The 26,372-nt window shown below is 45.0% G+C and overlaps 1 protein-coding gene across 1 annotated transcript in view; it reads right to left on the bottom strand.

Annotated features, from left to right (window-relative positions):
• Positions 1-26,372, bottom strand: part of LOC144487676 (Na(+)/H(+) exchange regulatory cofactor NHE-RF1-like) — a 97,561-nt gene that overhangs the window by 12,255 nt on the left and 58,934 nt on the right. Inside the window, exons 2-4 of the mRNA XM_078205757.1 lie at positions 18,513-18,692; positions 10,769-10,922; positions 1,473-1,516 (exon numbers count right to left, since the gene is read on the bottom strand). Of these exons, the coding sequence (XP_078061883.1) occupies positions 1,473-1,516; positions 10,769-10,922; positions 18,513-18,692 (378 nt within the window). The remainder of the gene's footprint in view (positions 1-1,472; positions 1,517-10,768; positions 10,923-18,512; positions 18,693-26,372) is intronic.

The raw sequence follows: 26,372 nt of genomic DNA, 5'->3' as shown, positions 1-26,372 counted from the left end.
TTGAGGATAGAACAGAGTGGATAGAAATATATTGTTTCCAATGAACAAAGATACAAAACTGAATGATTTAGAATAGCCAGCGGGAGAAGCTTCTTGCAGAGAGACTTTTCCGGCTGCGAAACTCTGTCAGAGTTAGTGTCAACATGTAAGAGTTAGTTCGATAGGTGTTGAAGAGACAAAAGGAGAAGGTATGGAATGAGGGTGTTGCCCCCGTGGAGGATAAACACCCACACGGGTCTGGACACGGTCGAATGCGCTGATTCTGTTATAATTTCTGTCAAAGTAACAGAATGCAAATGTCACACCTGGAACATTCCTTTTCAGCTTAATTTTAGTGATCATCTCAAAGAAATATATCTTTAGCACAAATATAACTGGGCTGAACAAAAAAAAAGTGGCAGAAGGAGCAGTTCTGAGAGCTGGAGGGTACATGGGACAGTTCAGTGTAGACCCAGCCAGCCCAACATTCGCGCCCAAAAGGCATATTCATAGAATCTACAGTGCAGAAAGAGACCATTCGGCCCATCGAGTCTGCAGCGACCACAATCCCATCCGGGCCCTATCCCCGTAACCCCATGTATTTACCCCATTAATCCCCTGCCACTAAAGGGGCAATTTAGCATGGCCAATCCACCCAACATCTTTGGACTATGGGAGGAAACCAGAGCACCCGGAGGAAACCCATGCACCACGGGGAGAACGTGCAAACTCCATACAGACAGTCGCCCGAGGCCGGAATTGAACCCAGGTCCCTGGTGTCATGACGCGGCAGTGCTAACCACTGTGCCACAGATTTCAGAGCCGGCGTGGATTGCACGTCAGGCACCAAAAAATAAAACAATTAGGAGAAAGTCTCCTGGAACAAAGCAAACCCGTCGAGTTCCGGTGGGAATAGGAACAGGACAAAAGTTGCCAGGTAGTTTGGAGCAAAATTGATCCACTCGACACCTCAGTATCCCATGTAGAGGAACGAGTGTATGGAAGAATGTACAGTGCCAATCAAGGGGCTGCCAACCTTCAAGGATTGCCCAGGAGTCTCCTGGAATTCTTTTGCGGACGTTGCAAAACCAGGAAGAAAAGTCACAGGCACTGTAAAAATATTTACTCTAATTTATTTTCTTTGGATACAATTTTCTAATTAGTTATAAAATCTGTGGGGATTGGAGGGGTTATTTGACTGAGCTGCTCGAGGCAGGAGCTCACGTGATTAAGATTCCAGCCAGATTTGGTATCTCTGGTGCCAAGGGAATTTAGGAATTGTGCCAGATGCCTTGGTCATTTGAAAAACAGACATCTTCATCGAGTGCGTAAACAGCACGATCATCAGGGAAAAGGAAATGGCCGGCAAAGGAACAGCCTCAAAAAACCATGGGGTGGAGGCACTTTGTTTAAATGATGATTTGCATTTGGACTCCGGAAAACAACATGTCACAGTCAAGTAAGACAGCAGTAAAATAAGAGGAGCTTTCTACCTTCTGTTCGAGATCCCCATTCACAAGCAAATGTGGGAGAGGTCCTGCAAAATAAAACAAAAGCATTGCTCATTAGTATGTAGGTCATTGTTCCCCGAGGCCGCCGGCCCCGTCAAAACAGACCCCGAGCGAAATACTCTTCCAACACCCCATAGTCGGAATTTGCTGTTTGGCTTCAACATTCTGTCCTGACCAGACATTACAGCAATTTCTCCGGCTTCTGTCAAGGAATGGTCCTGATCCCCGTCTCCTCTCCTGAATTCTCATTACACAGTAGCGGTACAGGAGCTATGACCTCAGCTGGAACACAATTAGAGCCTTACCCCAGAGAAATCCCATTGTCACACCGTACTGAAAGACATGGGCTGTTACATAGCAACCGCTGAAAGGAGCTCGTGCTCAAAAAAGACCACCCAATGTTTGAGATCTTTCTGAAGTCAGAATTTAATTATTTCAGGACTAGCAGCACATTGCTGGAACGGTGCAAGTTCCAAATCTACATTCATGCCAAGTTATTCGGGATTACTGTGGATACAGACACCAGGTTGAAAGGTTCTGGGAAAGTGTTCCCACTTATAAACCGTAAGACCGTCAAAATCTCAGGCAAGAAGCATCTGCTACGTTGTGAACAAGCGCGGTGGGACCAGTACATCAAATTGCCGGTGTAAAGTATTTCCGTCTCTATCTAAACCTGCACTGTACCTGCCCTGGGAGAGAGTTTAATAGATTAAATCCAGCCCTGATGCCAATTACCTTACCAAGCACGTGTCGCATTGTGAAGAGATGTTGGTCTGAAGGGAGCTGGGTTCAGTCTGTCAACAATTAATAATGAACTTCCTCGTCTGTTGAAGGGGTAGAAGAGGGCAGCGCCGAGGGAGCGCCTCACTGCCGGAGGGGCAGCGCTAACGCAGCTTTATCCCTTCACTCTTGTAGTTGCAGCCCAGAGAGCAATCTCCAGTTTTAGGAGAGACTGAGTGAAATGAATAAAACCACAACTCAATCACTTCATTATCATTTCACCAAAGCTGATCTCTGCCTGGCTTTCACCAGGTGAAACCTTAATGTGAGCAACTGCACTTCCGAATAATCTAATCAAAGGGTTGGGTTAGTCATGGTGAGGGCTCAGGACAAGTGGACATTAAAGCCAGCGAGATTGCATGGTGCAGATCGAACAGGACAATGCCAGCGGTCGGAGGCTGCTTTTGAGGAGAGATGGAAACACTGGAACCGTTTCCATGGCAGCAGGGATTTTATTACAGGTATTTACAACTGCAAAAGACTTTTGATCCAGTAAAGCAGCAAAAGAAAATGTCCTTTGATTTGGGAGATGGTAACTGAGGAATGTACAGAGTCCCTGAGTGAAGGGAGGGGTTCAGAGAAATCTCTGTCTGTAGGAAGGGGTGGTTGGGGGATGGTTTTATCACAAGGAGTGGCTCTGAGACCATGTCATCTTTTAAATCAAAAAATAAGGGATAGTTGTGTTATTCAGGGGCAGTCAAATTACACTAGTTTGTGATTGATGCAGGGCTAAAGGAGAGGTGGGGCAATGGGATTAGGTTTAGATTACACTAGCAAAGAGCCAACATACAGACTGAGGGTTGAATGACCTCCCGGCTGTTTAAAATTCTAAACTCACTAGTCTCAAAATAGTCCAACTGAATGCACTGAATAGGAGAGCGATGTACTGAACAGGTAATGTGAAAGCTCCACAGTTAACAGGAAAGGAGAGCTGCGGCTGTAAGTAAGCTGACATTACTGCTCTGCAAGGGGGTATTTCAATACAACTGTGACTGCAATAGGTCTTCAGACCCAAAACCACAACTGGCCTCACTGACAAATCAATGGTCAGAATGTAAACAGAGTGTGGGAACACTGCTGCCCTTCACTCACTCTTTAGCATTAGGGATTATTGGGAGATGCGGACTGTTAACTGGGTGGATGGTTTTGTGGGACATGGACCTCAGATCTCTCCGACAGCAGCCTGTTCTCAATCCAACATCTCTGACTCAGGGCAAGACAGATTCAGATGAAGCTCAGTTATCAGTTTCCATGTGTACGCTGGCGTTGAGCAGTATGCACTTAGTGCAGGAGGCCGCCATCTGGCCCCATCGAGTCTGCACTGACTCTCCAGAAGAGCATTTTACCTAGACCCACCTCCATCCTATCCCCTTAACACCATGCATTTACCGTAACTGATCCATCTAACCTACACATCTTTGGATAACGAGGGGCAGTTTACCATGACCAATTTACCTAATCTGCACATCTTTGGACTGTGGAAGGAAACGCACACAGTCACCCAAGGCTGGAATTGAACCCAGGTCCTTGGCGCTGAGGCAGCAGTGCTGACCACTGTGCCATCCACTTCTGTGGGGAACATGTCCCAGTTCAACTTGGACAGGAATGGAATACCTAGTGATCCTTGGACACAGCACCGTTACTGCAGGCAAAAAATGAATGACTGTAAATGACAACTGGATCTTACTCATCATCACATCCCATGACCCTGAACAGGAGAGACTGACTCCGCTTTTCAGAACGCCACAGGAATCAGAACAGGTTCAAAACCAGCCGGTCAGGAAGCTATGAGATATCAAATACCACATCAACATCCTCAACACAGACAGGTACAAGTATAACTCATGTCAAAACAGAGGAACTAACCAAAGCCTGTTCACTGCCCTCCCTATAAAGCCGATGAATCAGGATAGCCTTATAAAGAATCCTTTTGTTACAGAAACAGAGCCAGGACAAGTCTGCTCTAGATCCGTGAATACACATGAGCTGTAGAGACTTTGTCGTGAGGGTGGAGAAGCTCCCTTGTTAAATCCCTCACTCTGGCCAAACAGCAGTGGATGAAGTGAATTTCCTGGCTAAAAACAAGAGATTGCACAGACACAGCAGCCCGAATGGCCTCTTTCTGTGCTGTGTGGGTGTCCTGTTTGTTCCCCAGTCTTTGATAATTGTCTTTTTTGATGCAACTTCCCAATTTCCAGCTTGAAATTTTCATGGATTTGCGATTCACCAACAAGTCTTGACAAATGTTCTAACACCTCTTTGCGTTTAAAAATATTTTTCTTTCAATTCTCTTTGCAATTAGCTCCAAGTGTTTATTAATTCCCCCCAGTATTACAGACTCAGTTTACCAACAACTCGAGCAAGATTAATTGGCCAATTAGGGCCGTCTTGTCTTTATCTCCTTGGAGAAAGCACATTCACCTCCCTCCTACACAAGATTTTCAAATGTACAGTCATGTTCATTGCTATTTCATTCATCTTGTTTCTTAGGCTCCCGAGAGACAAGCCATCAGATCCTACAAACTGTTTACCTTAAATCAGACTAACACTTCAGTCAACTTCATACAATTACAAACAAATGTTGTAAGCAGAGCAAGAACCCAAAAATCCATGTCAGTGCTCATGCTGCACATGAGTACCTCACTGCCCCCTCTGCATCTCATTCTGTCTTCCTATCATTCCATTCATTCCTTCCTTCCTCAGGAGCGATTGTCCCATCCCAAAGCACGTGCATCTCCCAGTGATGGATATCCGGCCTGATCAGGGCCACAATGGAAACCAGCGGGACCAGCAGGGAAGTAATTTTAATCTTATTTGAATGTAATTTAAATGTGATCATCAGGCCCGGGACTGAATTCTCCAGGCTCAATAGCATCTCCCACCCTGCTAGTGCAATTTCACTCCGACAGGGTTTAGAGTAGCTCCCCCACTTTCAGGGAACTAGCGGGAGACCCTGCTGGAGCTTGGGGGGGGGGGGGGGGGGGGGGGTTTGCAATCGGGGCTCCCTGGGCAGTGTCAGCCTGTGCCCCCTGGCACTGCCCACCAGACATCAGGCAGTGACAAGGGGTGGGGCCTGCTGCCACTGGGATTGTTTGGGGCTGCAGGGAGGCCAGCGATCAGGGTGGTCCTAGACAATCATCACTGCCGGGGAGGGGGCCAGAGCTGGTCTGGGGATGCTTGTGGGGCAGCACTGAGGGTCCCAGGCTGGCCAGCAAACTGCAGGCTAACAATTTGGGGTCAGCATGCATGCGCAGAAGCCTGGAACTGTCAGACTCTAGTGTGAATAGGCCCCACCCCCCCGAGCTTTGAATGATATCCACAATTGTGAACTCTGCATTGGACAGAGTGTGGGAGATTAGAGTCTGAATGCCCACTGAAAAAAACAGCATGGTTTACACCAGTTTTCCTGCGAATTCAGCACTTGCAACTTTTTTTTTCCCCGGAGAATCACCCGCCCCCCCCCGCCCCCCCATGTTTCTCTCACTTCCTCTTCATTGCATCAGGACTATTTGCCTTAACCACTCACTGTTGTAATGAGTTCCACGTTCCAGCCTCTCTGGATGAAGAACCTTCTCCTGAACCCCTTATAGTGGCGGTCTTATATTTATGGCCCCCTAGTTCTCATTTCCACCGCAAATGGAAACATCTTCCCCGTGTCCAATCTTAGAGTCATAGAATGTCTACAGTGCAGGAGGAAGCCAATCAGCCCATCAACTCTGCACCAAATCTCTGATAGAGCATCTTACCCAGGCCTACCCCACATATTTACCCCGCTAATCCCCCTAACCTAGACCTCTTTGGATACAGAGGGGCAATTTCACATGGCTAATCCACCTAATCTACACACCTTTGGACATACAGAAATCCTGTCTTAATCTGAAAGACCTCTACAGGTCATCCTTCTATTTCTGGATATAATGAAGATTCCATAGCAACCTCCCTGTCATTCCTTCACTATTACACACCCTACTCCTCCATCTCTTACAGATTCTACTCCCACCCTAATGAACCTTTAAAGCAGCTTGATGGAGGGAGGGGGAGGACGGGGTGGGGGCGATGTGATGTGAGCACGGGAATGGCTGGAAAGGGAGAGATGGACTGGGTTTTGAGTATAGCTGAATATTAATCTAGTGCATGGAGGGACATTAAATATCAGCCAACATGCAAATCAACTAAAATTGCAGGCCTTAACATGCAACACAACAGGTGCAAAAACCACTGTGCAGGCTGCAGAGCATGGCCACTTCCTCTGAACTCACTGCTTTTATTTTCTGTCAGCTCTCCCACATTCTACACTCCAAAACTCAGCTGCCCACGTCTGAACATGTATTAAGTCTTGTTCCACTATCACCCGTGTTTGCTAAGCTACACTGGCTCCCAGTCAACCAATACCTCGATATTAAAATTCTCATTTGTGTTTTCAAATCCCTCCACGGTATGGGCCATCTCTTAACCAACATTACCAAAACAGGCAATCAGGCCATTATTACATCGGCTGCTTGTGGTTTGGCTGCTGTGTTTCCAAATCAATGACAACACCTCAAAATGGCTTTCATTGGCTGGAATCATAAAAGGCTCTAAATTCAAGACTTTCATTTCTTCCTTCTCCATCCTCTGTGCCCTCTTCAGTGTCTTGCATTTAATCTTTTCTTTCCACTGTCACAGGAGTACAGCGCACTGCAATCACGCAGCCAAGGTCCAGACCGAAGGTGCAGCCAAGGAGGCAGGATGTTTTGTCTCAGGGAGAGAAATCTTCAAGTCTAGGAAACCCACCACCTGCTACTTGATCTCCACCAGCTAGCTCCTGACCACTGAGTTCTCTGCTTGTGACAGCTGATATCATTGCTCATTATAATCACCCACACCGTATAAAGCCCACTCTCTCCTACTACTTTAGCATCTCAGGCTATCCTTATTTCATCAACATTTCTATGGGCAGCGCTAATTAAACCAGACTGAGTTGGTATTCCCGAGAATGGAAACTCAAATAATCTCAAGATGGTTCTTGAAGATTTTGAATGATGGAGCTGTGACTATTTCCTTTGATATCTTGTTCCATTGTGGCATTGTCCTTGTTGACACAGTCTCGGAAGCAAATAGCCTTTGTCGTTTGTGTGGATGGTGAGCTCACATTTCGTCATTGCCGGAGGACGCCAGGTACTTGTTTCTGTCAATATCCACCAGTCCACTCCATATTTTATAAAACATGGCCAGTCTATTTTTGTCCCTCCTTTGCTGTGGTGATTTCCATTGCAAATTTTTGATCCAGTGAGTGACACTGGTATATTTCCCATTCTGATTTGTGCAGCATGTTATTGGATCGCTTCAATTTTATTTGCATCTCTCACCACACACAACTTACATACTCAACCCCTTCGTCCTCTCAGGGCTACTCAAAAGGCAACACTGCCATCTATCCTGGGCCCATCTAATCCTTGTTCAAATCCCTTTCATTTGGTTTCTGTGCTACCCAAGAACAGAATACATTACTGAGCACTGTCACCTTTCATGTTCTCTCTGCAACTCTTCTACCCGACAACCACAACTCCATGCTACAATCCTCATCCAGCTACCACCCCCCACCACAACTATCCACCCTGAACTAGTCAGTCAATACCGTGGCTACCTGATGCTCCTCCCTAAACCCCTTATTCAATATACACTCTGCCTCTTGAGTGGCTCTTCAGCTGTTACTTAGGCAATGTCCCCAAACATTTTTCCAAACTCTGGCTCAATGTCCAAGTGTCCTCTGTGGGAAATGATATGTATTAAGAGACAATACCATTGAGTTCAGTGTGCAACCCTGGTGCGAACAAAACTGATCCATTCAATTTAAAAATCTGAACATCTTCAGCTCACTCTTGAATAAACAGGAAGAAATATTTGAAAAGTGAATGTGATGGGAATCTGAGTTGAGAATGTGAGAGTCATACAGGGGTGGAGGAGTGAGTGACTGTTGACAGAGCTGCTCCTTCGCATACTCAATTCCTGAACTGAGCCACTCACGAGAACTAACTTGTCCAAACTTTGAATAAAAATAATTTTAAAAGTGGAAGGGAATGCTACAACTTGACAACAGGAAAAAACCAAGAAATTCCCCAGCCCTCTCTCCCAAATGTTGAAGGCTGTTGCTGACGTGTTCAATGCACAGCAGTGAGCAGCCAGGATCAGTGTTCTACATAGTCTGTACAGACTGTACATGGCATTGCAGTGCTCGGAAAACTTGTTTGGAAAGTATTGAACAAGGAAACTAAAAAGCTTGCTTTATTTACCAACCTCCAATGTGTTATACAATTGTAAATTTACTGAACTTTGTGATGCAAGATCACCTCTGCCCAAAATATTGCCATTTCATTAGGGAGCTGGAAGAGGGACAATATAGGTCAAACATCCCAACTGTGCTGGCAATCTCGTTTGCGATGTTGGAGTGAGCGATTCCGAGTTTATGGAAAATAAAAGTGGGATCAGTATTTTATGTTTTAAACTGTTTTTCCGCGACACCTTCCTCGACAGGCTCTCCTAAAGATCAGGTAGAAATGCAACAGGTACTAAGCATCCTCTGGGGCACTTCAATTCATATGTCTAGACATCGTCCATTCACATTAAGGTAATGAAGGGATCATAGAATCCCTACAGTGCAGAAGGAGGCCATTCAGTCCATCAAGTCTGCACTGACTGACAGCATCCCACCCTATCCCCATAACCTCACATACTTAAGCTAACCTACACATCTTGGGACAATTTAGCATGGCCAATCCACCTAACCAACACATTTTTGGACTGTGGGAGGAATCCGGAGCACCCGGAGGAAACCCACAGACATGTGCAAACTCCAGTGACCCAAGGCTGGAATGAAACAGGCCTCAGGTACAGTCCGAGACAAGACGCCCTGGCCAGGCCAACCCTTAAACAAGAGCCACCAGATGCTCAGCAATTTCCAGTTCACGCAGTCATATTAAGCGCCAACATTTCACAGTAATGCTTTTGACACTCTGCATGCTAACTCCACTATCCCACCAATTCCTCCTCTGTGCCCCAAGGACTCACTGCATCGTGTTTACTCGGACAACCTCGAAAGAAACACATAAAACCATACAGGGCCCGAGCTGTTAACATAGAAGAGCTGGTGAAAGGCACAGGGCTAAAACCTCAAAACCACTTCAACAACGGAAGCAAGGGCCAAATGGGTCACATTTGAAAATTACCTCGTCCCTGGCCCTGGATCCTCCCTGTTCCCTAGATCCCTGACCAAGAGAGAACACCATCTCCTACATAGACTCCGATCCAGTCCATGCATTCATAAATTCTGAACAGTAACTTGGGAGGCACAAAGACCATCACAGTCTCTGGTAATTGCTGAGAATCCAGCTCAGGGTCTGGCAAAGTTAAGGCCACTCATTTAGATTGCCACCGCCTTTGGTTGCTATGGGATAGGATGAGGCAGCAGCTGGAAATGGAGATACATCACAAATCCAGGTCCAAGTCCCCTTATTCCCACTCCTCCAGAGGAAGAGAATACTGTTCAGGGGCAGTGATCTTGCCCACACTCCCACCAGAGAAAACAATCCGAACTAGCATGACCACTGGGCAATAGAGCATTCACCCTCCATCACATGGCCCTGATCTGAATACACCCAGAGACCAGGAACCAAGAGATTCAGCCCTCAAACTCAGCCAATCCCAGGACAACTCTATCCAAAAATCTTTATGTTCATCATTACCTCCCCCAGCATGCTATCAACCAAAACCGAGCTCAAAGCAAACTCTTAACATAAAAGCCACCAAAATGAAAAATAAGCAATTGTATTAAATTTCTAAACTAGCCCAGGAATTTGCAAAGCCTGGCACTGATACGTGTCCCAAGTACAGCAGGCAGTAAAGGCGGCAAATGGCAGATTGGCCTTCCTAGCGAGAGGATTGGAGTATAGGGATAGGGATGTTTTGCTGCAATTGTATAGGGCATTAGTGAGGCCACAAATGGAGTATTGTGTGCAGGTTTGCTGTCCTTATCCGAGGAAGGATGTCCTTGCTATAGAGGGAGTACAGCAAAGATTTACCAGGCTGATTTCTGGGATGGCAGGTCTGTCATATACAAAGAGACCAAGTCGGTTAGGATTATATCCATTGGAGTTTAGAAGAGTACGAGGGGATCTCATAGAAACTTATAAAATTCTAACAGGGTAGATTCAGAAAGAATGTTCCTAATGGTGGGGCTATCGAGAACTAGGGTGTCAGTTTGATAAGGGGTAAACCTTTTAGAACTGAGGGGAGGAGAAATTTCTTCACCCAGAGGATGGTGAATGTGTAGAATTCAGTACCACAGAATGTAGTTGAGGACAAAATGTTGTCAAATTTCAAGAAGAAATTAGATGTTGCTCTTGGGGCCAAAAGGATCAAGGGGTATGGTGGAGAGGGGCAGGGGGAAATCAGGATATTGAGTTTGATGATCAGCCATGATCAAAATGAGTGGCGGAGCAGGCTCTAGTTTCTATGTTTACCTGTAAGGTGGGCAACTGATGGCAAAACTTGGCATTTCTTGAAAAATTCGTCTGTTTCTGGATCAACGACCAATAGCGAGGTCTCCACACCGCCCGTCTTAATGATTGTCACCACATCAGAGTGCTGTTTCCCTTCAACATTCTCACCATTAACCTGTAACACACATACAGACAGTCTGTCAAACTTCAGGTAAGACACACGCACACAGTGGTACAGACAAAAAGAAAGAAACCAAGAGATAAGGGATAACTACAGCAGTACAACACTGGTGGGGAAAAGTCTGTTAAGGTGTAACAAGAAGTGTGATTTCTTTGACATCAAGGCAGCATTTGACTGAATGTGGAGTAAAAAAGCCTGAGCAAAACTGAAGTAAATGGGAATTAGGGAGAAAGCTCTCCACTGATTGGAGTCACACAAGTACAAAGGAAAATGGTTGTGGTTGTTAGAGATCAACTATCTCAGTCATGGGACATCACTGAAGGAGGTCCTCAGGGTAGTGTCCTAGGCCCAACCAACTTCAGTTGTTTTATCAATGACCTTCCATCTGTTATAAGGCCAGAAGTGGGGATGTTCACTGATGACTGCACAATGTTCAGCACCATGTGTTACTTCCCAGATACTAAAGCCGTCCATGTCCAAATGGAGCAAGACCTGGGTATTATCAAGGCTTGACAAGTGGTAAGTAACATTCGTGCCACACAAATGCCAGGAAATAACCATCTCCAACAGGAGAGAATCTAACCATAGTTCCTTGACATTCAATGGCATTATCACCACTGAATCCCCCATTAACAATGGCCTGGGGGTGTTACCAATAGCCAGAAACAGAACTGCAGGTCAAAGGCAAGGAATCCTACAGTGAGTAACACCTCCTGACTCCCGAAAGCCTGTCCACCATCAACAAGGCATAACTCAGGAGTGTGTTGGAATACTCTCCACTTGACTGGTTGACGGCAGCTCCACCAACACTTAACAGGCTTCACACACTGGGGTACAGTACTGGTGGGGTCAGGTCTGTCACTGGTAATAGGATCAATTTGAACTTAATAAAAAGCATCAGCCCAGGCTGACGTTGACAGACATTGATGCCCTAGTGGCCTCATCATTGCTCAGCACTCCCATGTGGCCGCTGATTGTTGCAACCTCAATCTGGGTGTTGCTGTATTGCAGTATCAGGGATGGACTTTGTTCTTGTGGGTGTTTCGCTTTATGCTGCCCTATAAAATATCAGGTGATGCAACCATGAGGAAAATGTGTCTCTCCCAGGACACAAATACCATCCGGCATTCTCACCCACAATGGAGTTCCAGATATTGTCCCCTCACTATTCACCAGAAAGCATTGCCTATTTCAGCAGCATTACACACCGCCAGAGTCACAAAGGTAAACATAATTTCTGACACAGAGCTCCAGGAAACTGAAATAAAAACAGAAACAGCTGCAAATACTCAAAAAAAAGACAACTCAGTGACAGATATTCCCAGATTGTACTTAGTTATTGGACAGGAGGTTGGAGTTTAAGTGGGGAACAGGACACAGTTGAAAAGGTAGAAGTGGCATATTGGTATGACAAGAAACCAGAAACATACAAGGGTCAGAGAGGTCAAAATTAGTGTCTTTCCTCCTGTAGATGTGACTGTTTAAATCTGCCAGCTCACAAACCATTCAGAAGCAGTAGCAGAATTATTCCCACAGAATTCATCCCTTTGAAAGCAGCATGAGATGCAGCTCTGTAAATACTCACTGTCTGAAAAGAATTTCTCACGTCCCATCCACGTTTTGTAAAATGTTACATTTTAAGGGAGACACTAACATTGTGAAAGGACATCGCACGGTTTGGCACCGGAGGGTCGTGGGATTTGAGACAACCAGACCACATAATTTAGACCAACACTCCGGTTCTGAGGCACTGCTCCCACCTTTTCCAACCCAGTGCAGAATTATCTAACATGTCTGATGGGGCACTAAAAAAAAAAAAAGCCCCAACAGCCTTCTCAGGGAGAGACCAGACCAGAACCAACCCCTCAACCCATTGGGCACAGGCTCAATATTGTTTCCTCAGCAAAGGACGAGCAACCAGTCAGTCATATCTCTACAATGTGTGGAATTTGGATGTGAAGATCGGTCAGAATTATCCACATAATAACCCAACATGCTCGATATAAACTGCTTTGAAAAATCCCCAATCCGGATGGGGTTTGATAAAGAAAAAAAAGCCAAGTTTCCCAAAATACCTCAGTGGACATGAAATTCTTCTAAACTGAAAATGCCCCAATAGTAAAGGCTCACAAAGGGTGGATTTTTATCTTTATTTGCACCATGCCAATAGCCACATTGTGTAGCAAGTGCTGAATCACATGCCAAGATTAAACTGCTTCAGTGGATATTGTTTATGTTTGACCAGCTTTATTCAATGAAATTAATACTTTTCCATCTTTCTTTTGCCTATTTGAATAAAGTGACAAAAGTTCCCTTAAAATATTTAAAGGATCAGTGAGCAGCAAGTTCAATGTGGGTGTTCTAGAGATTCATTATGAGGCACAGAGTAAGTTTCTTTGTCATTTATGGGATGTTGCTGACACTGGTTAGGCCAGCATTTATTGCCCACGTGAAGGTGGTAGTGAGCTGCCTTCTTGAATTGCTGCAGTTCATGGGGTGTAGGTACATCCAAAGTGCTGTGAGGAAGGAAATTCCAGGATCTAGACACAGCAACAGTGATATATTTCCAAGTCAAGCTGGTGAGTGACTTGGAGGGGAACTTGCAGATGGAGGTGTTTCCCATGCATCTGCTGCCCTTGTCCTTCGAGATGATAACGATCATGGGTTTGGATTCCAAACTTTGAAAAGGTACTGTGTAAGGTGCCTTGGTGAATTACTGCATGGTACACACTGCTGCCAGCGTGTCGGTGGTGGAGGGAGTGAACGTGATGCCAATCAAATGCACTGCTTTGTCCAGGATGATGTCAAGCTTCTTGAGTGTTGCTGGAACTGCAGCCATCCAGGCAAAGGAGGGGGCGGGGGGAGTATTCCATCGCACTCCTGACTTAAAAACATAACTAGGAGCAGGACTAGACCATCTGGCCCCTCGAGCCTTCTCCTCCATTCAATATCATGGCTGATCTTTTCGTGGGCTAAGCTCCACTTACCTGCCTGCTCACCATAATCCTTAATTCCTTGACTGTTCAAAAATCTATCTTTGCCTTAAAAATATTCAACGAGGTAGCCTTAACTGCTTCACTAGGCAGGGAATTCCACAGAATCACAACCCTTTGGGTGAAGAAGTTCCTCTTCAACTCTGTCCTAAATCTGCTCCCCCTTATTTTGAGTCTATGCCCCACTAGTGGAAACAACCTTCCTGCTCCTATCTTTTCTATTCCATCCATAATTTTATATGTTCCCCCCTCATTCTTCTGAATTCCAATGAGTATAGTCCCAGTCTACTCCATCTCTCCTCATAAGCCAACCCTCTCTCTCAACTCCAGAATCAACCTAGTGAATCTCCTCTGCACCCCCTGCAGTGCCAGTATATCCTTTCTCAAGTAAGGAGACCAAAACTGTACACAGTACTCCAGGTGTGGCCTCACCAGCACCTTATACAGCTGTAACATAACCTCCCTATTTTTAAACTCCATCCCTCTAGCAATGAAGGACAAAATTCCATTTGCCTTCTTAATTACCTGCTGCACCTGCAAACCAACTCCTTGAGATTCCTGCACAAGGACACCCAGGTCCCTCTGCACAGCAGCATGCTGCAATTTTTTTCCATTTAAATAATAGTCCATTTTGCTGTTTTTCCTACCAAAATGGATGACCTCACATTTACCAACATTGTACTCCATCTGCCAGACCCTCACCCACTCACTTAGACTATCTATATCCCTTTGCAGACTTTGTGTCCTCTGCACACTTTGCTCTTCCACCCATCTTAGTGTCATCTGCGAATTTTGATGCACTACACTTGGTCCCCAATTCCAAATCATCTACGTAAATTGTAACAACTGCAGTCCCAACACTGATCCTTGAGGCACGCCACTAGTCATTGATTAACCAGAAAGACACTCATTTACCCCCACTCTTTGCTCAGTTAACCAATCTTCTATCCATGCTACATTACTTGTAACGTCATGTACCTTTATCTTATGCAGCAGCCTTTTGTACGGCACCTTGTCAAATGCCTTCTGGAAATCTAGATACACCACATCCACTGGTTCCCTGTTGCCCACCAACAGGGAACCAGTGGTAATGTTTGTAATGTCCTCAAAGAATTCTAGTAAATTTGTTAAACATGACATGCCTTTCATGAACCCATGCTGCATCTTCCCAATTTTTATCTAGATATCTCACTATTTCTTCCTTGATGATAGATTCAAGCATTTTCCCCACTGCAGAAGTTACGCTAACCAGCCTATAATTACCCACTCATTGTCTTATTTTTTTAAAAAAAAACAGTGGCATCACATTTGCTGTTTTCCAATCTGCCAGAACCGCCCCAGTGTCTGGTGAATTTTGAAAAATTACCACGAGTGCATTTGCTATTTCCCCCGCCATCTCTTTTTAGTACCCTGGGATGCATTCCATCAGGGTCAGGAGACTTGTACCTTGTAGATAGTGGACAGGCTTTGGAGAGTCAGGAGATGAGTTACTCACCACACGGTTCCTCACCTGCTCTTGTAGCCACTGTAATTATGTGGCTAATCCACAATAGTTTCTGGTCAATGGCAACCCCCAGGACGTTGACAGTGGGGCAGTGATGGTAATACCATGGAATGTCAAAGGGCAATGGTTAAGATTCTATATTCTTGGACACGGTCATTGCCTGACACTCGTGTGGCACAAATGTTACTTGCCACTTGTCAGTCCAAGCCTAGATATTGTCCTGGTCTTGCTGCATTTGGACACAGACTGTTACAGTATCAGAGGAATCATGAATGGTACAGGACATTGTACAATCAGCAGCAAACATTCCCACTGCTGGTCTTATGATGGGAGGAAGGCTATTTATGAAGCAGTTGATGGTTGGGCCTAGGACACTACCCCGAGGACTCTGGCAGTGATGTCCTGGAACTGAGATAATTGACCTCCAACCGCCACAACCATCTTGCTTTGTGCCAGGTATAACTCCAATCAGCATAGAGTTTTCCCCTAATTCCCAGGCTCAGTCAAGGGCAGACACTCTCACCGCACCTCTGGGGTTCAGTTCTTTTGTCCATGCTTGAACCATGGCTGTAATGAGGGCAGGAGCAGAGTGGCCCTGGCAGAACCCAAACTGAGCAACAGCGAGTAGGTTATTGCTGAGTAAGTGCCGCTTGATAGGGTTATTGATAACCCTTCCATCACTTTACTGACAGGGAAATAACTGGCCGGGTTGGATTTGTCCTGTTTCTTGTGTATCGGACATACTCGGATAATTTTCCACTTTGCCAGGTAGATGCCAGTGTTGTAGCTGTACTGGAACACCTTGGCTAGGAGCGCAGCAAGTTCTGGAGAACAGGTCTTCAGTACTATTGGTGGAATATTGTCAGGGCCCATAGCCTTTGCAGTATCCAGTTCCTCAGCCTTTTCTTGATTATCTAATGGCGTGAATCGAATTGGCTGAAGACTGGCATCTGGGGCACTCAGCACTTCTGACTGTAGATTGTTGGGAATGCTCCAGCCTTATCTTTTGCACTGATGTGCTGGACTCCTCCATCATTGAGGATGGGGATATTTGTGAAGCCTCCTCCTCCAGTGAGTTGTTTAATTGTAAACCACCATTCACATGGCTGGATGTGGCAGGACTGCAGAGCTTAGGTCTGATCCTTGGGTTGTGGGATCGTTTAGCTCTGTCTATCATGTTTATGCTGTTTGGGATGCAGATAGTCCTGTGTTGTAGCTTCACCAGGTTGACACCTCATTTTTAGGTATGCCTGGCGTTGCACTTGACATGCCCTCCTGCACTGAACCTGGGCTGATCCCCTCGATTGGTGGTAATGATAGAGTTGGGGATATGCCAGGCCATGAGGATACAGATCGTGGTGGAGTATAATTTTGCTGCTACTAATGACGCACAGCGCTTCATGGATGCCCAATTTTGAGTTGCTAGATTTGTTCGAAGTCTCTTTCATTTAGCACAGTGGTAGTGCCACACAACACAATGGGGTATTCGCATTTGAAGACGGACTTTGTCTCAAGGACTGAGCTGTGGTCACTTCTCCCAATACGGTCACGGACGGATGCATCTGTGGCAAGCACTTCAGAGAGAATAAGGTCAAGTGTGTTTTTCCCCCTCACCACCTGCCACAGACCCAGCTATGTCCTTTAGAACTAGTCTTGCTTAGTCTGTGCTGCTGCTATCGAGTTGGACTTTGAAGTCCCTACCCAGAGTACATTGTGTGACCTTGCCACCTTCAGTGCTTCCTCCGAGTGATGTTCAACATGGAGCGGGGGGAAGCAACGTGGAAATCAGGAGGTTTCCAACCCCAGACTGTTCTTTTTGGAATCCATTTTCAAAAGACATTTTGTAAGCTTTCACACAAAAGATTACTGAGTAAAATGGAATCAGTGAAACTGAAAGAAATCTCTTGGCATAGGATGGGAAATTTGAGAGTTGGATTAAAAGGAACATTGTTGGATCATCAAGAGGAGATTGATGATCACCTGGTTCCTTTCCAGTTCCAACTTATAAAGAGTGACCATTTCTAATATTCCCGATCATTCTGACCTGTAAGGTGCAGCAAACCCTGCACTGGGCGGGTGGGTGGACTGACAACAGGCCATGATAGGAGGTCAGTACTGTAGTCCAGCCACAGGAATATGGAGGTCAGGGCTGAGGGTGGAATACTGGCTGAGACATAAGGAGCAGTCTTTGATTAATGGGGAAGGGGACCAAGCCCACTGAGAAAGTGGAATACACGGTCAGAAAACTGTGGATACCCTTTGACACTCCCATTATTTGATAATCGACAGATGGGAAGGAAGGAATAGAGAGGGGATATTGCATTGTGATTGATTGAGTGCGAGAGGGAGAGTGACAAATTTGAGACACTTCCCTTAGTCCAACATTTGTTTGGCAGTGCTGCTGACGACGAATAAGGTGCGAGGTGTAGCAGACTCCCAACCAATGAGATACAGGTTGGGTAAAGGGACACCAGTCACAAGGTTCTCATGTTTTCTGTTTCAAAGGAGCTGCAGAGTGAAGAGCAGATTCCAGCTCTACTGACTGCACACTCAGGAAAAGAGCCCCGTGCACAATCACACTAACCACCCTGTCTCAATCCAAAATATCAGTCAGCATATTGCTGTCTGTAGAGGGCCCTGACCTGGTCTGGCAGTTATCAGGTAAAATTCAGCCCGAGTTTGAAGGAGAAGGCTGTGGAGAGAGAGAGGGAGAGTGGAACTAATTGGTGAGCTCATTCAGAAAGTCCAACTGTGCTGGAAGGGTTCTACTCCTGATCATGATTTACTAACCCTTATTGGAAAAAGATCAGGACTGAGTCAAGCTCTGGTGTAAGGCTTCCCACTGACTGCCCCCACCCAGCATCCCACCCCAGGACATACAGATGGACAGAGAGACGGAGTGACACACACATGGACAGGAAGGGAGAGAGTGAGAATGAGAGCGCGAGACAGAAAGTGAAAGAGAGACCACACTAATATCAGAGATTACTGGGAGATGTGTCATCAATGCGCCTTTGAAATTACTGGAGTTGAATGATCCAGGACTCGAGATTCAAACTAGCTGAGCTTTCAAATTGAGTAAGGTACCTCAATGATGCGGTCCTGAGGCAGCAGTCCGGAATGTTCTGCGGGAGAATCCGGGTCCACGGCTCGGATATACTGGCCGACCTTTGACTTCTCACTGTGCAGGTTGAAGCCGTAACCATTGGAGCCTTTCTGCATGTGACAGAGACGAGGGCGCAGCTCCTTGGGGGCATCAGAAACTTCCTGAAATCACAAGAACAAATTTCATTACAGTCCATGTACCAGGAACAGAGGGCAAAGAACTCAGCAACAGCAGCAAAACACAGACAAACTGAAAAATCAAATGTTTTTAACGCCAGAATGGTGTATTCAGTAAGATTCCTGTTGCCAGCAAGGGGAGGATCAGCTGTGACCCAATCAAATGGCAGAAGCCTCCTCCTTCCTCTTCTGATGCCAAAAAGGAGAGTCTCAGTGGATGAGATTACAACTCTGTCATTATAACCTCCCACATTGGAGGGAGATTATATCATTCACATCAACAGGGACTGCATGAGATGTACAAGGGCTGGACTGATTTAATAGAATTAGCTGTGTAATATTAAAAAAAAACAAAATAGCATGATTGAGCAAAAGTCAACAAGAATGGAAGGATGTCAGTTATCTCAGGCACACAATCGTGATTTCCGACAGTACAGTACTCAGTACCAACCGGCTGACAGTGCTGCATTCCCTCAGTACTGATTTTCTAACAATGTTTGGTTTAGCTCAGTTGGCTGACAGCTGGTTTGTGATGCAGAGCAACGCCAACAGCGTGGGTTCAATTCTTGCACCAGCTGAGGTCATTCATGAAGGCCTCACCTTCTCAACCTTGCCACCTGTGGTGTTCCTCAGGTGGTCAGGTTAAGTCACAGCCTATCATCTGGAACTATGGTGACTTTACTTTTTATTGCCTTTGTACTGACCCTCCAACAATGCAGCCCTCAGTACTGCCTAGTGATTCAGATAGATAATGCACTTGAATTTCTGCATAGAACTCGACACATGGTTTTCAAACTCGTGGGTTTTCAGTGATTCCTAAGCCATGGCTGGCATAGTGCCTTTACTCATCTATCTGGCTACTGGGACATGTTCTTTGCACACCAGGCACAGACTACAGCTCATGGGATGCAATCTGTATGTCACCTCTCAGCGTGCAGCTCCCATCATTTCACCACGTTCCAGTACATTTCATTTCTATTCAATGACCCAAGCCCTGAATATTACTGAGAAGAGGAGGCTCAAGAGCTTCCAGCATCCCAAGAAATGTTCGTCACACAGCAACATGGAGGTTACAAATTAGTATCGGCCAATAAGAGTTTGATGGGGACAGAGTAAAGGGAACTTTACTCTGTATCTAACCCTGTGCTGTACCTGCATGCAAGTGTTTGATGGGGATAGTATAGAAGGACTTTTACTTTGTATCTAATAGCTTCTATATCACTGGCTAGCACCTAGATCCAGTTTGTAGCTACATTTAAAATAAAGCAAATGTCATTTGTTACATCCCTTGATACATCTGTGCTGCTGGAACCAATTGATCTCAAATCCACATTGACACATGCGCTGTTTAAGAAGCCAAACTCACCTGCATTCTATTTCTGATAGTGATAGACATTGACAGTCTAGTGAGCAAGAGCCGGAAATCCTACATTTAATCACATGATTAAATTCAAATCCTAGAATCATTGACAGGAAGTAGCTATTCAGCCAATACTGTCTCTTTAAAGAGCTACCCAATTTCTCTCACTCCCTACTGTTTCCTCAGTCCTTTATTCGTACAAAACTCATCTCCAAACTCCGTGCCCTGGGGCTTGGCTCCTCCTTCTGCGACTAGATCCTAGAACTTCCTAACCTACAGACCACCATCAGTAAGGATAGGCAATAACACCTCAACACCGGTGCCCCACACGGCTCTCCCCTCAGCCCTCTACTATACTCCTTATACACTTATGACTGTGGGGCCAAATTCCCTTCCAACTCAATTTTCAAGTTTGCTGATGATACTATCTTAGTGGGTCAAATCTCAAACAACGATGAGACGGAGTACAGGAAAGAGATAAGAACTGGTGCGATGACAATAATCTCTCCCTCAAATGTCAGTAAAATGAAGGAGATAGTCATCAACTTCAGGAAGCGTAGAGGAGGATATGCCGCTGTCTACATCAATGGGGACAAAGTAGAAATGGTTGAAGGTTCAAGTTTCTAGGTGTCCAGATCACCAACCTGTCCTGATCCCTCCATACCGACACTATAGTTAAGAAAGCCCAAAGTCTTCTGAGAAAGTAGAGGCAAAGGAAATTTGGCATGTCCATTACGGCTCTCACCAACCTTTACGGATGCACCATAGAAAGCATTCTTTCTGGTTGTATCACAGCTTGGTATGGCTCCTGCTCTGTCCAAGACTGCAAGAAACTACAAAGGGTCATGAACAAAGCCCAGTCCATCACACAACCAGCTTCCCATCCATTGACTCGGTCTATACTTCCCGCTGCCTCAGAAAAGCAGCCATCACAATCAAGAATCCCACACATCCCGGACATTCTCTCTTCCACCTTCTTCCATTGGGAAAAATATACAAGAGACTGAGGCCACGTACCAACCGACTCGAGAACAGCTTCTTCCCTGCTGCCATCAGACTTTTGAATGGACTTACCTAGCACTAAGTTGACCTTTCTCTACACCCTAGCTATGACTGTAGCACCCTCTCCTTTCCTTCTCTATAAATGGAAGCTTTGTCTGTATGGCACGCAAGAAACAATACTTTGCACTGTATACTAATACATGTGACAATAATAAATCAAACAGACCTTCAAATGTTTCCTTCCAAGTACTTATCCAATTCCCTTTGAAAGCTTTTATTGAATCCACCCCCACTGCCCTTTCAGGTAGGCATTTTCCCGATCACCGTTAGCAGAGAGTGACAAGTTACACCAGATTCAATGCCTCAAAGGGAGAAGGGTCAACCGGAGCTTCCAACTGAGCCATCAACTGACCACCACCCCCCACCTCACTTCCCCAGCAAACCCATCACCTACATACCCCATTGGAAAGAAAGAGTGGGTTCTTAGCCTACACAAAACAGGCCATGGCAAATGATCAATCAGCTGACTGGCTGAACTCCTATCAAAGCTAAGGAGCAAATGGAGACAAGTAGTGACAAGCCAGCAGCATTCGGTTTGTTTGACCATCATTAGCATTCAAACCATGTCACTCATTCCTCCCAACTCCACCTCACCTCCTCGCTCAGTGAACTCTTTTTTAAAGACGTTTTATGGCTTTAACAAAATTCCCTGTTGGAAAATAATATAGCTTCTGCTCTCAGTTGACATGTGCGCAGGAAGCAATTTTAAATGTTTAGGCTCCTTGATTTCAGAGGGAGGGACTGTGGCTGCCAAAGGATCAGATTGGCTCCATCTAGAGAAGAGTGCTTGGCCACATGGGAACTCTGCAGAAGCTGTTTTTGTGTCCTCCTCCCAGAATCCAGTCATAGATCATAGAAATCATAGAAACCCTACAGTGCAGAAGGAGGCCATTCGGCCCATCGAGTCTGCACCGACCACAATTCCACCCAGGCCCTACCCCCACACATTGTCCCCGCTAATCCCTCTAACCTACGCATCCCAGGACTCTAAGGGGCAATTTTTTTAACCTGGCCAATCAACCTAACCCGCACATCTTTCGATTGATTTCACACAATCAGGGGATTTAATCTACTTTGTGGAAACACATTACTTCAAAACCAGAACTCTTCCCTGTTAAAAAGATGGTTGTGGTATTGTGGTCCTGGCACATGCAGTACTCATATTACAGTGATTAAAAAAACTTAAATACAGAAAAGAGACAATGTTTTTCCTATACTCCAAGAGTTGGACTTGGGCTCAGTGACCATCCAATAACTATGTGACAACCTTTCACCTGGAAGCTGTACAGTAAATGTGTAATTTATTTGAAATGACTGAAATCTGTAATTGTTAAGAATTTTTTTTTAAAGATTCAAGTTTGTATGAATTGCAATTTTCATGGATAAGAATACTGGTCCATGTGACCCCTGGTGACCCTTGACCTAGAAGCAATAACAAAGTTAAGAATGAAGTCAGGTGTCTGTCTGAAACAAAGGAGAGCTATAAGCAGAGGAGCGGACGGGTGAAGGTGGTCAGCACACAGATACAGACACAAAGAGGAACAGAGATCTTAGAGAAGAAGCAAATCACTTCTCTTTTCCTCTTTGGCAGAAGAGGAGACAGAAGCTCTTGGAGGTGCCGTGTGAGCTGACTAAAAAGATCTAAAATTTGGACAGCAATGAGAGTAGTTCAGAGATGCTGAAGATCAAGGTGTTTTCTCATTAGTGGCTAAACTGGACCAGGACTGTTATGACTTGAGGGATTAGAACTGGAACAGACAGCAGGCCAAAAGGCCCCTTCTGTGAGTCGATGACTTAATGTACATTTACAAACATCTGTGAAGCAGAAAGCTGGTGTCAAATAGGATTCCCTGACCTACTCTGCGTGAATAAAGAACTCTATTATGGAACTGTAGTGCCACATGCCAATGGGGAGTGATGTGGGTGTTTGTGGCTGTGTGTGACACATCTTTGTTATCAACCATTTAAAGTGAAATTTACCTTTTTATTTGAAGCATCATTTGCCTGTCAATTCATGTTTAATGGGTGTTGGTTCTGATTCACGTTAAAGTTTAAAAACTACAATATGTAAAAAATTTTGTTGGTACTTTCTTCATTTGGAGGTCACTTTGATTTCCCCCACAGGGAATCGTAACAACTGTGACAGCATAGCTCATTAAAGCTGCTGATTGTCCTTGGTGACTGGACCACTCATTCACCAGCACAAAATCCTCCACAAATACACAAACCCCACAACCCAATGGCACGGCAGCAGTGGTTAACACTGCTGCCTCAGCGCCAGGGACCAAAGTTCGATTCCTGGCTTGGGTGACTGTGCGGAGTTTACATGTTCTCCCGTGTCTGCATGGGTTTCCTCCAGGTGCTCCAGTTTCCTCCTAGTGCTGGTTAGGTGCAATGGCCATGCTAAATTCTCCCTCAAGTGTACCCGAAGAGGCACCGAAGTGTGGTGACTAGCGGATTTTCACAGTAACTTCATTGCAGTGTTAATGTAAACCTACTTGTGACACGAATAAATAAACTTTAAACTATGATTGGCATCAGGTCGAATTTGAAATGATGATGATTCCAGCCCTTGCTGGTTTGAGCACCAAAATATAGGAGAACACAGAAGATGGACAATCACACCAATAACTTGGGGAGTGACTGAATTCAATGCAAGGCTCCTGACATAATCGGAACTGACAGGAATTGTGCAAGGTAATGCTGAGCCCCAGAGAGCGAGGGGGGTAGTTCTCCTTGGAGCAGGCATGAGGCGCTGAGTCTGTGCTTTTTTTCCCCCTTTGTGCTGTTGACACAGACTGAATTGTTAACCAAAGATCCAAAAATTCTCTGCATGTTAAACATGGGGCCAGTTCAAGGGTACCTCAGCAGGCGAGAGTTGGTGATGTTTCCGCAGACCACAGAGATACGCCCAGCAACAAATGTCAAGTACAGGCACTAGAGTTAGGACATAATCCAGGTTGTAGGCCTTTTTTGTTGTCCAATGAATTTAAGCTAAAGCACACACCTGGCTCTTTACAAAGGGAGAATCTTGGCTTTAGTTTAACAAGGATTAGGACAAAACATTCCAAAGGGCAGTCAGGCTTCGCAGCTCCGGAGGGACAACGGTCACTGTGACATTCTGGCACAAACTGCACACTTAAAACATGTGCCTCTGCCGGTCCCAATTAATCACCAGTCTGCTAAAGGGGCTAAGTTTGAAGCAGAATCTCAGATTGTTTACTTTAGGAAGCCCTGCTCAGCCACACCAGGGAAACTGACCCAGTTCACAACATCACAGAATCTTATAGCACAAAAGGCGGCCATTCAGTCCACTTGTCTGTACTAGCTCTTTCAAAGAGCTAGCCAGTAAATCCCACTGTCCTGCTCTCTCCCTGAAAATTTTGCCTTTTCAAGTATAGTTCCAGTTGCTACGGAATCTGCTTTCACCAATCTTTCAACCAGTACATTCCAGATCATAGCTCAAATAATGGCAATTAACCTTACACAACGATGGCCTGAGGGGGGGGGGGGGGGGGGTCCCAATCCAGCCACGTTATCACAGTTAGCAGTCTAGTGGTGAAACATCCACAACTATTCACAAGCTGATACAAACAAGGAATCAACTTTATAAAGATGGCAATAGTGTGGAATGTGACTGTTGAGCCAGAGTTAGCGTTTTATCAAGAGCTTAGCCCAGGAATCAGCAAACTGTGGCTCCGGAACCACAATTAGTTCATTAAGGACTCGTGTAGCTTCCAACTTTGATCAATCTCCATTTTCCCCTCATTACCAATTTTTGAAAATACAAAATGATCTAAAATGGTGTTTCTAATTTTGAAAGACAGCAAGATTTAATTTAACAAGATAGCAAGATCCCACAAACAAAATAATAATGACCAGACCATTTGTTTCAGTGATGCTGGGGAAGGGATAAAGATTAGTCCAGGACAATGCCCCTGCCCTTCTTCCAAAAGTCTCCTTGGCGATGAACATTCTTACAGATAAAACTAGAACTTGGTAAAGCACAAAAAGGTACAAAATTCTCAATACCTTGCTTGAATCAAAAGTCATTAGTTATGTTGCCAAGCAAAACGACACCACATGCTATCGCATTAATGGCTCACATATTTCCCACTTGCTGATTGCAGACGCCAATGGTAATTAAATGGCTTGTTTCATTTTTTCAACAACTTTAATCAACATTGTACCTGTGGGAAAATATCAATTAACACTCCTGTGTAAAAACCTTTAAAACAATGATATTATCAGTGAAAAATGGGATTTGATTACTAGATAGATTGGAGAAGTTGGGGCTGTTCTCCTTGGAGAAGGTCAAGAATAAGTTTGACCGAGGTATTCAAAATGATGTGGGCTCTGGACAGAGTAGGTGGGGAGAAACTGTTCCCATTGGTAGATGGATTGAGAATGAGAAGACACAGATTTAAGGTAATTGGACAAAGCAGCAATGGAAACAGGAGGAAAGGCTTCTTTATGTAGGAAGTGTTTAGGATCCAGAATGTTCTTCCGAAGCCTGTGGTGGAGGCAGATTCAATTGCGGCTTAAGAGAAATGGATCATTGTCTGAAGTGAACAAATTTGGAGGGCTATAAAGAAGGGGCAGATGAGTGCACTGTTGCAGAGAATTGAAACAGACAAAAATGGGCTGAATGGCCTCCTTTATGAGCACCTATACAAAGGTATTGCATACTAATCAAAAATGGTGTCTCCATCTAAGTTTTTCATGATTATTGGTATTTGAGTAACAGCACTGTGGCTCAAATTACGTTTTTGACCAAATTTTTAAAAAATGTTTCCTCTTGTTTTAAGGTTGCAGAACCCTGGTCTAGCCCACGTCAAAAACCTGAGCTGGAACTTTAGGTTGCCACCTCTTGGTTAACGTATTGCTAGAGGTTTCATTACATGATCTCTCGACTCCAAGCACCTTGACTACACAATCTCGCCGCCCATCCCACTTCCAGTAGTTTTCTAACAAAGAATGTTTGTTTTTTAAATACCCCAATGATTTTTCTTGCTCATATTGATCACAGTGATGTCCAGGAGGTCCATCTGCAGACAAGAGTACTGGCAAAGTCTAACAGAGTAAGAAGTCTCACAACACCAGGTTAAAGTCCAATAGGTTTATTTGGTAGCAAAATCCACCAGCTTTCGGAGCGCTGCTCCTTCGTCAGGTAAGTGGGAGTTCTGTTCACAAACAGGGCATATAAAGACAAACTCAATTTACAAAATAATGGTTGGAATGCG

The sequence above is a fragment of the Mustelus asterias genome, unplaced genomic scaffold, assembly GCF_964213995.1.
Source record: "Mustelus asterias unplaced genomic scaffold, sMusAst1.hap1.1 HAP1_SCAFFOLD_971, whole genome shotgun sequence".
In the NCBI taxonomy this organism is placed as follows: Eukaryota; Metazoa; Chordata; class Chondrichthyes; order Carcharhiniformes; family Triakidae; genus Mustelus; species Mustelus asterias.
This window is presented reverse-complemented; position numbering and strand designations above follow the sequence as displayed.